Genomic DNA, 14,736 nt, shown 5'->3' with positions numbered 1-14,736 from the left:
CACGATCCTGCAGAAAGTGATGGAAGTCCGTCTCGTCCCATATTGGCACTACACATGATTGCTCAAAGTATAGATACAGAAGCAAAAATGTGCTAGTGCCAAAATGGGCAAAGAAGAAATGCAAGCGTCTGTTCTGGAGGCACATCAAAGCGCCCCCGGGGGGGGGAGACGTGTGCAGTTCGTGCAACTGCACCAGAGGCATTACATCACATCCGCCACACCCACAAGCGCAGAGACAGTGAGCCACCGTGGAAGGGCATCCTCAAGCGGTTCTTTCTCTGCTCTGTTTATGGCCCTATGGTAATTCACTGATAGTGAGCTCTCACAGTGAATTCTACCAGTGCCATACACAGAACAGGAGTCATTATCAATCCATCTACGCATCAGCAAGCGAAGACGGTCGGGCCGGCGAAACCAAACGATGCAAACCCACCAACGCCCAGAGCCTCGGGAGGAGGGCAAAAACAAACTGCCTTGAAGGGGAAAAGGAGATGCGACAAGAAGAGGAGCGGCCGAAACCGTCGATAAGTCTACGGCGCCGCGGTGACGCAACTTGACCGGAGATCTACTGCACTGCAGAGAAAGGACGCACACAGAGTAACGGGTCAGAGGCTGCTGCGTCTCAAACTGGGAGGCTAAATTTAAGTCTGGGCGGGGTCTTAGGAGCGAGGAAAACGTCCGTAGCTAATTGGCTAATTACACAAACTGTCCCGGTATCCTTTTTTGCATCCCGGCTCTGTCCTTAATCGTAAACGCCCGAAGCATCCAAATGGGTGACGCCCCAAACTCGACCTTGGAATTCGTCTTTATCCTAGCATCTTTAGGATTCTCTATCGACCCACTTTGCTGCAGAACAGAGAAATTCTGCCGCGCCCCATTCCCAACAACCTTTGGAGAATGTTCAAGATGCAAAAATGACTCAAGAGCACCAAAACAACTTAAACTTTTATACCAGATGAAGCCGTTTTCAGTGGCGAGTCCGTGTTTCGGCCTTTGCAGCGACACAAATTGTTCGCCAATCTATACTGCAAGCTTTTTACTCTCCGTAGAAGTCACTTAAATCATGAACTACATCAGATCCTTTTAGGCTGAGATTGGGATCAGAACTATGTCTCAAGGCTTCCATCGAGCCGGCTGTATCCCAGGAAATGGCCGCCATCGCAGTCCGACGTGACTTTGGACAACTTATTAATGCTTTTCCAATGAGCGTGCGAGACTCTCTCTTTCTCTCGGCTTAACATTCACAGAGTATGAAAGTTCACAGAAGTCGTAAAAGACAGTATTAGCCCCCCCTGCTGCATCCCAACCTTCAACCTGTCGTCAAAAACGTTTCTGCCCTGCAGATAATCTGAGCCGGAGCAGCTAACCGTCTTCGGACGCCCCACCCTTGCTTCAGCCATTAGCTCCATCACATGGGGGGGGGGGGGGGGGGGGGCTGGCCTGCAGTGTGCGCAGCTTCCATTGATTCCAGCCATCAAACCATGTACTAAGTGATTCTTCAGACGCCCAAATGGCTCCCTGAGCAAGACTCCCATTGCCATTTCCTGGAGAAATCAATACCATAAAAAGCAAAAAGCCAAGTCAAAAAGAGCCCGTACCCTTCAGAGGTTCGCTCTCGTCTTGCTTGTCTATTCTGTAATTAGCTCAGACCGAAGTTTCATTTTTATTTTACTTTTTCTGCATAAGAATCTCTAAACAGGTTTATATTACATCGATCCATTTACTGATATACGAGTGTATACATTAATATTTCTAATTAGGCTTCTTCATGTGGATTCTTTATTTCCTCCTGTATAAATACTATAGTTTTTGTATTCCTATGAAAATACTAGATTTTTTGGATGTTTTTTAAAGGATTGGATGTTTTTTGAAAGGTTTTCACAGTAATTATTTGGCTTACATTCACAGTTTAATGATCTAGTGAACAATAACAACACTGGCATCATTTCTTAAAGGGATTTCTACAAATGCAGGCACAAAATCGATTCATGCGTTGCGGAAGAACAAAAGATTTAAAAGCTACTAAGAGAATATTTATACAAGTATTTGCCCTCTTCATTTAATTTCGTTATTCATCCTGCTAAAAGGTGAGCATTGCGCAGCATGGTCTGCCTTTTGTCTCCGCCATGCTTAATTCGGAGCAGCTCCAAAGCGCCTTCAGTTAATCGCATTTGTCGGGAGTCTCAACTTCACGGATATTTCAGGAGGATTGATCACCCAAATCCCACAGCGCGACTTCAACGCCGTCAGTGGCGCAACCTCGCAGCCACTGCGCGCTTTTTCTTAAACAAAAAAAAAAAAAAAAAGTCAGAAATAACCCTGTAGGGAATAAATAATTATTTAAAAAAAATTACAAGAAACTTCTGATTTTCCAGCATTTTTTTTTAAACGTAAAAATATCTTTATTTATAATCCTACAGTGGTGTGGCAGTTACAGCCTATAGATTATTGTTTTTTTTTTATCAGTCCCCCGCCGCCCGCAGAATCGTTACATAAAGTTCTCTACATCTTATTCTGGATGGGTGAAAAATACAGGATGCTAAAATAAAGTATTAATCCGCAGGATTAGACTCCTAAACGCGACTCGAGGCTATTCCCTGGTATCCCTGGAATAAAGCAGGTGCAACGTGAATAAAACACAAGAGAATACCTTGACGGGGAATGGATTTAAAGTCGTGTTGGATTTAAATGTGATACTAATGGAACGCTTCGTTCCAAACAAATCCATGATCGGGTCAGACTCGCCGCTTTGGAATTTTTATTTTTATTTTTTTTAGACATGTTAACCCGCTTAGAGCACCTCGTTTTAAGAGTAATATTTTCGACTTCCATCCCCCAACTTTCCTCTTTTCTTTTCGCCATGAATATCAGAAAAACTTGAATTCTCTCTGTGACCTTTAAAAAAAAAAAAAAAAAAAATTAAAACCCTGAAATGAACATTCTAACTGATTCTTCAGTGCAAAATATAAAATTCATTTCATACCTTCCTCGGACTCCATCGCTGCTTTGTGCGCAAATACCTGAAGCTACAAAGCGCGCCGCGGACGGGCCCCATCAGGCATGACCGTCCTCAAGCCTTTCATTATCTTTACCGGCTCCTCCGTTAACGCGTCGCCCGCAGCAGGACCGCACAATGAAACAAAAGAAATCCAAGCGGCGTCGTGAACTTCCTGAGTATCAAATGTCAATTCCAGCCCTGCGCTCTTCTCCTTTCCTTCCTACCGCCCACCCCCATCTCTCCCTCCCTCTCTCTCTCTTTTTTATGTCCCTCCCCTTTTTTACCTGCGCGTCCAACCTGCACACACTGGGAAAAGGAAAGGTGCTCTGCGCACCTTTTTTTTAAAGGCGCAGACACACATTAAAAAAAAAAAAAAAACGCGCTACTTGTTAAACCTCTTGAAAGACATGTTAATATTTCATTTTAGACTAAAATCAGCCCTCAGCTATTTTTAATCTGAGACATCAAAATGTACTATGAACGTTTAAATCCTTTGAAAACAAATACGCATTAAATGGTTCAGAGCTCACTGTGTTGGGATCGACGCACGGTTTGAGTCTCCGCCTGGTTTAGGCTGCGAGTCGCCGGGACAGAAAAACACTTTTCAATCATCACACCGGCACCAAAAGCAATAATCCAAACAGCTCGTGTGATTCCCGCAAAGGCTGCGTTCAGGGTCCTCGGGAACACCGGACACTGAGGACTATATAACGTGGATCTCCACGGGGGAAAGGGAGATTCTATGCAGCCACTGTCCGATCCAGTGGATGATTGGTTTTGTCCCCGCGGATTAAACTATTTCCTTTGGAATAAACCGGACCAAGACCCCCCCCCCTTGCCGTTCAGACTGTCCCCAGGATCCGGATCATTTTATTTTCTAACAAGGAAAAAATCAAACGACAGAGGCGTTGCCTCTCTAAATCTTAGCCTGCCCTTTAAGAACTTTATTTCATGCTTGTGTCCATTTAGACGAATTTAACGTTTCATTTAGATACATTTCACACTTTTATATGTTATAGTCTAAATTGTGCTATTCAGACGTTTGCTGCTACTTATGAAGGCCCATTAAAATGTCACACGCACTCGTTTTCTCTCTCCTGAAAGGCCCTTATCCTGCAGAGAGGAGGCCTGCAGGCCTGCGGTTTACGCATGGATCAATAGTTTACCGGCAGACCGAACACCGTCTCCTGCAAAATGACATAAATATGGATTAACCTGCCATTTATATTCCATACCCCCCCCCCTCCCCTTTATGGACGTGCATTATAGATAATGCCCTCTATACAATATGGTTTATCGCATATATAAGGCGCACCCCCCCTCTCCGGGATTAGTTTTAGTCGGTTGATGTTGTCGAGGCTGCAGTTCTCGGGTGACCCACGTCCAGATGGCTAATGATGATCAAACACCGCATTTAAAGCGCGCACTCGATGCTGCTGCGCGCGTGCAGATCACGTAACACGCAATAAATGCCTTTAGTGGGAACGTTTTATTTGGTTATGGTAGGAGTTAATTCGTTATATCCTTAAAATCATATACAACCTGCTGATGACGTGGTGTCCTCGGTGGAGGGGGGGGCTCCTGGGGGCCTCGTTGTCTCTCTTCGTCCTCCTGGAGGGCCCCCCCCCCCCTGCTTTAACCTGAAGTGAGAGGTGGCCTTTTAAAGACGCCCTAAATACACGAGGGCGCGTTCCACCTGCTGACGCGGCCACGCGGAGCTCATTTACCGGCTGTTGATAACCGGCCCGGTGCACGAGCCTCGTCTAATATTTAGAGGCGATGGCACCGGGTTCGGTTACACTCTTTTCAGGGTGGATTGCGACAATGAAATCAATCACCGTCTCACCGTCACCGGAGCCTCATCCAAGCCGCTCCAAGCGCCAATTACGCGCGGCTTCCACCTGGAGAAGCTGAAACCGGAGGCGCGGATCGTCCGTGCGAGAAGCCGCGGGGACGCGTAAAGAGATGAGCATGGCCTCCGCGATGAATGTTTTAAACATCTCATTTGGGGTTTTGGGCTGTCACGCCGCCGGTGCCAGCGGAGGGATTGGGTGAACGCCGCGCTTCTTTTTGACCCCCCCCCCCCCCCCACCGCGTCCATGTCTCTCCCGTGAAGGGATCCAAGGCCAGGACGGATGAAATAATAATGCGGCACGATTCTGATGCTCGTTTTACAGAGGATGGAAGGAAGTGCGCCATAAAACCAGCGCGCAAAGCGCTCCAAGAAGAATGGAAAGATCTGTTGATACAAGATTAATAGTTTATTCAAAGAAATCACATTTGGACCGAAATTATTCAGACGGTTTCAGATTATTCTAACCGGATATAAATAAAAATCAATTAGGAAAAAATAGACTGGAAAATGATTCGTATATAAAAAAATAAGAAAAACATTTGAGGGATAATATCCTAATTTCTTGTGTTTAAAAAAAAATCATTATTGTAGTATTTATATTAAATAAAATTTTGCCTCCAACTGATGCTGCTTCTGTTGTTTATTTATAAGGGAATTTTATTAAGGGGCTAGAAAATGTAAAATAAGAATCACTGTAAAGAAAATAAGACATAAATGATGTTATACCTGCAGGGTCTCTGTTAGCCGGTGTTAGTCAGCGGGTCATATTAGTAAAGATGGGATCACTGTATATGCCCCCCCCCCCCCCCCACACACACACACACATGTAAACCGAGAGAACCCTGTAATCCCACGCAGGAGGAGTTCACTGCCACACGAGTAAAGGGGCCGTTTTTCCACAGGTGTTTTATTTTGAAATCAGCGTGTATAATATTTGGGTGGATACACAAAAAAAAGGGTGGGATGATTTTTATTTTTTTATTTTTTTTACAAGAGTGGAGTGTGTGGAAATCGCCGCAGCCGACAGTGATCGATCACGAGCAGAACGGGGACGCCTCGGGGCTTCGTAATGCCTGATAAAAGGCCACGGCGGCGCAGGTCACCTGACCGCCCTGCTCGACCAATGGAACAGCTGGTGCATGACGTCATGCGGGGCCCGCGGTTCGGCCTGACCAAACTGCACTGCGGATAAAAGAGAAGCTTTAAATATTTCATTGAGAGTCTCGGGTTGCTGCTGCAGGTCAGGAGGGCCGTGAAGCAGACAGACAGACAGACAGACAGACAGACAGCCTCGTCCTCTCCTCTCTCCATCCATCCATCCTTTTATCCTCCTTTAAAAAAAATATTATCTGAAATTAAGATATATGCTGATTTGTACCGATAATATTTAGTTCCTTATTAGCTTTGATTCCAGCAGTGGGTTGAAACAACCTTGTGACGTCATTCTGTGGGAGTCGCAGGTTCTCAGTGCTGTGGGTCAAGGTTCACCGATGGCAGTTCTGCTGCAGAGTTCCTTTTTTCCTCCAGTCCTTGCGCCTTCTACTTTTATTTATTTTTTATATATAAAGACGTGTTAGTATTTAAAACGGGAAAGCTAATTTGGACAAAAGCATCTCGGTTATTACTTTAAACATTTCTATTTTCCGCTACAAAATAAGTCATAATAAAAAAATAAAAAAAAACTTGCACCAAATACGATGCAGATTTAATATCTAGAAAAACATAAATGTATTGGATGTTTTTATATAACAGAAGAGTTATAAGTTGCTTTTCATTCACGCGCTTTGAACACCCTTTCTTTAAACTCGGACGCACGACGATCACCGGTGCGTTCAGGCAGCCTCGGATAAATGAGAACGATTTGGAAGCGTCACATTGCTTGGATTCAAGACTGAATTAATTTGTATTTATTCAGGTTGTTGCAGCAAATAAACAACAAAAAAAAGCGGAAAATGAATAAGCAGAAGCGGAGAAATAACGACGGAGAGGAAGAGAAGGCAGATTGCTGCGTGACAGAATACATTTTCCAGAGAGGGGTTTAAACAGCCTTATGTCGCAGCATTTATTCCCCCCCCTGCTGTGAGTATGGCGGGGTGGGGGGTCAGAAAGCAGAGAGAAAAGGATTGGTGTGGCAGCGCCCTCGCCTGGCCGTCTTTCGAAACTGCAGGAATAAAAAAATGAAAATATTTCCCCCCAAACAGCATTTACACACATTGAATGTTTTATTAAAAAAAGAAGTTATAACAGTTTATTTTATACACAACTATTTATGAGGTTATAAGCCTATTAATAGAGCATTTTGTCCTTAAGACAAGCATGCTCACTCCACAATGCAAAGAAAGAAAAAAACAAAAACAAAGCGGGAGATAAAAATAGGACCAAGGTTGGACTTTCCAAAACAAAAATATAAACCCTTCGACTTTGTTTTTTTTTGTAAACCCTCAAGTATCACACACTAGGTAACAAATACATAGGTTCTATTAAAAACGGCGTGTGTATGTGTGTGTGTCTGCTCAATCCCCTGGTGGCAGCAGCGGGCTGGTCCGCAGCACAAATCCACATGAGCACAAGAAAGACTGGGAGGGGGGCACCGAGCGAGCCCCCACGCCCCACCAGAAGCATGCAAAGTGCACAAGGAGACGGTCAACACATAGGAGGAGGCGATGCTACAGCAGTGGGGTGCTGATAAAAAAAAAAAAAAAAAAAAGGAGGATGGACCCCAGACATCCCGTCGATGGATGAATAACAGTCCAGTCGCTCAGCCAGGTGTGTGTGTCTGAGGGGGGGGGGGGGGGGGTCTCGATCTGGAAAAACAGAAATATGCTACTTTATCACGATGCTCAACTCAGATATGCTGTATTTTCTGCATTCAAGTAAAATACTGCAAAATAAAATAATAAAAAAACAGTCGAGTAGAATCAGAATTCCTGCCTGATTTACATCAAAAGGCAAAATCAAGATGTCAGTGAGATAACTTAGCCGAGACATAACTTAGTGGTGCCGTCTGACCATATAAAAAAAGGTATTTATAGTAAATAAATACACATTTATAGGTATCTTAGGGAGCAGAGACAACCACATTGTCGGGGGGGGGGGGGGGGTCTGCATACAGTTTGTAAGCTTGTTCTGCATGACTGGATGAGGATCGCCACAAACCCCCTGCACACATGTAAGATGCTCACACAGCCTCAAACTGTGGATTACCAAAAACATTTTTAATGCTGCTATATTTAAAAAAGGGATGGAATAAAAGAAGCAGACCTTCCCCCCCCCCCAGGGAGGGAGAGGGCGGTGGGCAGAATGAAAGAATTGATCCCATATCTTTAAACAGGCAAAAAAAAAAAAAAACAGATGAAGAAAGTGTCTCTAATCTAAATCTGAAGCCAAACTGAAGGGGTGGGGGGGGGTTGTTCTGTTTGGGATCCATCAGCGTCCACTAGAGGTCACACTCCATCCTAGTTTGAGACCACTTACACTCATTTGTACAAGTTTGCGTCTGACAGAGGACAAGCAGGCATGTCTATGGAGTATCTTTTTTTTTTTTTACAGATTACAACAGACTAGCTAAAATCAATCTGATCAGCAATGATTGAATTACTTTCATCAGGTAACTATCTAAATCTGGAGCGCAGCACGTCCGCGTTCATCCCAGCGGGACCGTCTGTCGTTGACAATCCTGAGCATGATTCCATCCTGGATGAAAACGGGATGAACGACGCGAGACGGGACCGATCGGCACTTCACAACCTGAGCCGTCAGAGTCCAACAATCCCACGCACAGGTGTGGGGGGGAGGGGGGGGTAATCGCAGGAAGAGGAGAATGAGAGTAGGGCGCGTCGAAATAAAACAAATGTGCTTTTACAGTTCATCTTTGACTTTCATGGCTTTTGGAAACGTAGCTGTAGCTGTAGCTTCCACCTTCCGTTGTGATGAGGCACAGGAAAAGGGAGTCGCTGATCGGAGGGGATGGAGTTGACCTCCGGCGTCGGGGTCATTCCTTGGATCTCCCGTCAAGGGTCCGTGATCCGCCGGAGGAGCAACAACCAGTGTCTGGTACTGCGGATGGAAGGGGGTTTCTAGGTAGTCTCATTGCTGCGTTAGCCTCAGCGGTACAAGGTAGGTGCAAGAAATCAAATCTCACCCAAACCAAATCTGCATCGTGGATTGAACAAACAGAGGCGCTTTTCTTTTTCTAAAGTCAAACGCACAAAGCTGAAATGAATATTCACTTCCAAAGTGCTACGAGCCTAAAGGTCACGTATTTGGGCTCTTACTTTGTAAAAAAATAAAAAAAATAAAAAAGGTAGCGGACATGGAGATCGGGACATGCGTTGAAGACAACTCCAGGTAACAGCGGAATGCGAGGACTGATACTACACAAACTCGAAGCTTCATTTTAACACTTTTTCCCCACCTTTCTCAAAAAATAAAAATCTGCAATAAACGGACAACGTCACTGTCGCCCCGTTATCGCCGACCCTCGCTGATCAATTTGTTTTCCGAGACTTGACCTGGTCGCACAGTATTTTGTAACGCGCAGAGGCATGTGAAGACGGGCAGCTTCAGCAGGTCAACAAGAAGCGTGGAAAAACGTCTCATCTCTGGGTGTCTCGGTGTGTTGAAAACGATCAATCAGTTTTGTGTTTTAAAAAAAAACGCCGTCTCTCACTACGGGATGGGCTTGAAAAACTGCGCCACCGGGTAGGAAAAGCAGAACAGCCGGAAAAAACAAAAACACGTCGGTCAGAATCAATCAGCGGTGGAAAAAGAAAGGAAGTAGAGATTCAGATCGGAGTCGAAGGTCTATATTACAGCACTGACTGCATGTTTTAAAGGGAAATCGGAGGTTCAACCACAGGGATTATGTTTTCCTTCCCGCCTATGGATTTACGTTACACACCTTAAAAGTTTGGAGCTGGCAGAAAGAGAATGGCGAAAGCAATCGCCACATCTGTGTAGGACGGCTACACAAGGGGGGGGGGGGGGGGGGGTCAAACACACCACAAGGCTAGATATCCATAAAAATTCTTGTTTAGTAATAATAATAATAATAAAAAAATCAACTTGTTTAAATATGAATAATATAAGTCTGCTTTATCATGGTTAGGAAATCAAATATAGTCTCTGTTGGTTGGGGTGGGGAGTTAAAGGAGGGGGGCAAGATGGGGGGGGGGGTCCCATCACTATAACTCCATGTCTTGGGCCTCGTCTTCTGAGAAATCGGACATGGAGCTTTCAGATGAGGAGTCGCCCGCTCCCTCTTCCTGCTCCTTCAGCGCCTCCTCTGTTGCATATTTCTGGATGTACTCTGTGGATGGACAGACAGACAGAGAGAGAGAGGAGAGAATAAACAGCCAGCAGGATTACATATAGGAGTCTGGGGGATCAACACGCAGCGGCACCGACCTTTGATCTTCTGCTTGTACTCCTCTGGCCGGTGAAGGTACATGGCAGCGGCATCTCCATTCAGGGGGTCGATGGGGTTCGGGTACGCCAGCAGCTGGGGCAGGAACGACTCAAAGATGTTGGTCAGATCTGGAGAGAAACAAAATGTTGGATTACCGTTTCATCAACCAAGAAGACATGAGAAAAATAAATGTATACGTTTCTACAATGGTCTGAATTGTGCCTGAGCCACACTTTCCTGCTAGCAGGCCTCGGTTTTCTCTCTGTTTCAATTTATCATGTGCCTTTTTCAGGACTGGGGGACAAGGAGAATAACCTGCAACTCTGCTCTAATCCCCAAGGTGGCACTGTTGTGCCGAATAAAGTTGGAGGGGAAACTTTGTGCAGCATTAATATGTTCAGGTTTAGGCCATATAGATCGTTCCATTCTTCCGTTTCCTCAAAAACAATAATAAGCAGCATGTTGCATTGTGTTATTCATCGTCACACAGAGCCCCCCCCCCGGGGGAAACCTAATATAGCCACCAGCAGGCAGCGGGCAGGGGGTTACTCACCATAGAGGGCTGTCCATGTCTGGTTGATGACATCCAAGCACACCGTCCCTGACCTGGGAAAGCGAGAAGAAAGGAGAGTTCGAGCGGTAAAGCCGGAGGTAACCTGCATGCGATGGCGTGTGGCGGGACCGGGCATTCAAACGGGCAGCGGTCATTGGCAAAAAGGAAATCAGGCTTCCAATAGACGACTAAAACATACTTACGCTTCATCAATGTTGGGATGAAAAATCTTGTTCATGAATCCTGAGAGGGGGGGGGGTGCAGGTGAGAAAATGCAAAATGCAGCAGAACTTGTATATAAAAAAAATGGCTTCGATGTGGCAGCAGAGCTCTTACCTATCGATGGCGATTTGAAAGGGTATTTATCGGGAAGATCTACTCGCACCTTCCACACACCTCCTTCGTATGGTGCTGCGAACGAGGAGGGCGCACACACACACACACACACACACACACACACACACACACACACACACACACACGATTACAGTTTTAAGCATCACACACCGGGTCGAAACCCCCTTTCCTTTTTGTGCTAGCGTTAAATCGAAGCGGTTTTAGCGGGACAGATGACGCCGACTGCACGTGAAAACCGAAAGTCAGAAAAAGAGAGGCACTTACTTCCTTGTGGTCCGAAAAATTTCACTACAAATTCATTGAGTCCGCTGAGGATGGTGACTTCGTGCTTGCTCTCGATGCTGCGAAGCTGTTAAGGGCGATACGTTGACGTGACCACCAGAGGCCCTCACTCACAAACCACCGGACAATTCAGGATTACGAACAATCTGGCCTCTGTGGAACGGAAACTCATCTGCGGTTTGTTCCATTCTGACCTTTGGCCTCCACCGGCTCACTTTCAATGGCAATCGATAATTCCAGGCTCATTCGTCATTCTTCACGTTGCCTTGACAACCCCCCAGATTGAATGCGAAGAATTCACAAGCCCAGGTCTGCAGACTGCGTCCACCTGTCGTCCTCTCAGCCTAAATCTGCTGGACGGTTTAGCGGCAATCATTTTTATTCTACCGAAAAAAACGACACAACGACACTGAAAGGATTTCCTTTCCCCGTGAGCAGAGAGAGAAAAACAACACGAGACACGAGAGTGAAACGCGTTAGACGCGTAACGTACAACAGATGGGATAAAAAAGAAAATCACTTTTCCACGCCACACAGTATCCTGATTGAGCGTGTACATCCCATCAGACGCCCGAAGGGTTAAATGAAACTGGAGGTTATTTTAAGCCCGGGGTCGGGGTTCTACGAAGTGGCAGACTGAATCCCCCGCTTCGGCGAGGAAGCGCGTCATCGTCAGGCGGGAGGAGGAAATCTCCGGCCTCATCGACGCAGAGCCCGAGAAAGAACAAATTACCCACAAGCCCCGGGAGGACGGTTTGCATCAGGGTTGGCAGTGAACGTAAAACGGGTCTTTCGACGTTAACGGCACTGACAGAGTTAATCCAAGCGTAAGTTCAATGCTTCCCTTGTTTTGAACCTAAAGCACGTTTTAAGGCTGAAGAGTAAAAACGGTATTTACGGCTGCGGGCTAGACGCGACTCGTCTGTCTTTGCTGTCCTCATCCGACCAAAGATCAGAATATCTCCGTCTTGGCCAGCCGCTTCCCAAGTATGGAAAACAAACATGAGAAGGAATTATAAACTGTACTCAAAAAAAATCTGTGTCAAGCACGCTTGAGTTCTCCCCCCAGCCCCCCCCCCCTCCCACTTTGGAATAACATGTTTATGATCTGGTAAAAAGGGAGGTACCAGCTAGTTTTACAGCACATACTGATCCGACTTCTTTTGCGGTTAAGGAAAGGGAGGGCATCAAGTCTGTATGTCTTGTAGGAAACAGGCAGCGTTTCAGATTGGGAAAGCGAGGCTAGCGAGAAGTCTGCTTGAAGAACGCAACCTCCCCGAAAAGCCAGAGGGGGAAACGGGAACATGAAAAGAGGGTAAAATAAAAGGTCAGCCAGCAAAAAAACTGGGAGCTGGAACAGGAGGAAAGAGACGATGCAGAGCAAAATGGAGAAACATAGAAAGAGCGATGCCCGAGGAGAGGCAAAGGGATAGCGATGCAGAGATAATGAGAGGCAAGACTACAGCCTGCTGAATGTTGATCCAGCCCGGCGGGCAGGTCTGCCAACGAGAGCGACCTCGTTGCCGTGGACCGCAGGGCGGCGGGGATGCTCTCTTTGCTCGCGTTTACCGAAAATGGGCAAAAAACAAGACATAATATTGGAACAAATTATGACAAAGTCCAAGATGGCGTTCAGAAAAAATAACAGGGGGGGGCGGGGTATAAAATAGAGAATACAGTGGGGACTAATTCAAACCCATGTGGAACACCGAAGACTTGGAGGACAGTGTTTCATATTCCAATACAAATTAAAAAAATACAATTCAGAGACAAAGTGCTGAAAAAGACACATCGGAGGACTGAGGCTATGAATTACGCCGCACCAGACGCAAGGTAGACTCAAGTCATTTGACACCGGAGAATACAGTGGAAGGATTTTTTTACCCCACAGCACCCTCACTTCCCCAATTCTGTATTCCACAATGGAAACGAGAGAGCTACATCCTGGCTGTGAGCGTGACATACCATAATAACCTGTAGGACAACGTACTCCTGAAGAGATTAGGCATGTCTTATATAGAAGCACACGAAATACATTGTATTCAAAGCAATCTGCAAACAAACCGACAAATTTAAGCTTATTCTTTGATGAATGCACCTGCCTCATAAATTATATATATATTTTTAAAACTAGACCGTTATCAACTGAGCACTTTGGGTCACATGATACATTTTCAAGTTCAACATGCCGAGACCGAGTTTAAAACTAACAGACCGGCTGCTATCTTTCGCTATTTTCATTTTCCATGAAGGGATCGCCTCCAAAATGTTGAATCGAAATTAACAGCTATCCTTTCAACAGTCCCAAGCGGAGGGGGCAAAAACACTCGGGGTAAACCGCGTTGTACGCCTGAAAGAAAACTTTGCAGCTGGTTTTACATATCAATGGACGTATGGTCCAAAAAAGGCCACGAATAAACGTCTGCTCGGTGCTAAAGCGCTGCACTCGCTGGTCGGAGGCCGGGAAGCTAATTAGCTCCGCTTTGAAATCACGAGGACAACATTTACACGAGTCCACACACACGTTTGCTACCTTCTTGTGTAAAAGATGGATCAACGTGTCAAACCCACGTACATTCTCACCACAAAGCTGTCGTCTCAGGTCATTCACAATTTGCACGTGCAAGACCAACAATGTTAAAAGCCTTTCCTTCAAAATACCGAAATGAAAACATGCAAAAATAAAAAACCAAGCTAATGCAAATAGTCGAAATGATCACGTTATGGTGTAATTTTGCAATGCAGATTGGGTGTCTGTTCAATGCAGGCTACTAGGTATGCTAGGTTAGCTGGTGGCTACGTCCCTGCGGGAGAGCTGCAGATACAGCGCAGGCCAAGTTCTTTGTCTTCTCTGGTGAGAGATGAGAGCCCACCCACCGCAATCAAATGAGAATCCCTCAGCTGCTCCTCCTCTCAGGCCTTCACTACATCAACAGTCTATTTTAGAGACACGGCGCAGAGACTCTGGATGCATGCACACGTGCGTGCCCGGTGACGACACACACACACACACACACACACACACACACACACACACCCAGACAGACAAAAAAAGATTATTAACGATCATTCGTTCGGGCGAGGCTGGGTAAACAATGGCCTGGGTCTGAAAAGCCTGTTTAATTAGCTACTCAATGAAAATAAATGCGCTGGCCGTTACAAAGACATAAAAACAAAACAAAAAAATTAAATTTCAACGTTGATATTTAGAGGAAATTGCAAACCAACTAATTTATCTGTGGCTAATTTTATCAACCTGATACAGACTCAAGGAGGCAGATGGG

The 14,736-nt window shown here is 45.6% G+C and overlaps 1 protein-coding gene across 1 annotated transcript in view; it reads right to left on the bottom strand.

Moving 5' to 3' along the window:
* Positions 1 to 7,051: 7,051 nt before the first annotated feature.
* ube2h (ubiquitin-conjugating enzyme E2H (UBC8 homolog, yeast)) overlaps positions 7,052 to 14,736 on the bottom strand; it is a 10,573-nt gene continuing 2,888 nt past the window's right edge. The window contains exons 2-7 of the mRNA XM_068755102.1: positions 11,435 to 11,511; positions 11,150 to 11,224; positions 11,017 to 11,056; positions 10,814 to 10,866; positions 10,260 to 10,388; positions 7,052 to 10,161 (exon numbers count right to left, since the gene is read on the bottom strand). Of these exons, the coding sequence (XP_068611203.1) occupies positions 10,037 to 10,161; positions 10,260 to 10,388; positions 10,814 to 10,866; positions 11,017 to 11,056; positions 11,150 to 11,224; positions 11,435 to 11,511 (499 nt within the window). The 3' untranslated portion in view covers positions 7,052 to 10,036. The remainder of the gene's footprint in view (positions 10,162 to 10,259; positions 10,389 to 10,813; positions 10,867 to 11,016; positions 11,057 to 11,149; positions 11,225 to 11,434; positions 11,512 to 14,736) is intronic.

This window comes from Brachionichthys hirsutus, chromosome 22 (assembly GCF_040956055.1).
Source record: "Brachionichthys hirsutus isolate HB-005 chromosome 22, CSIRO-AGI_Bhir_v1, whole genome shotgun sequence".
In the NCBI taxonomy this organism is placed as follows: Eukaryota; Metazoa; Chordata; class Actinopteri; order Lophiiformes; family Brachionichthyidae; genus Brachionichthys; species Brachionichthys hirsutus.
This window is presented reverse-complemented; position numbering and strand designations above follow the sequence as displayed.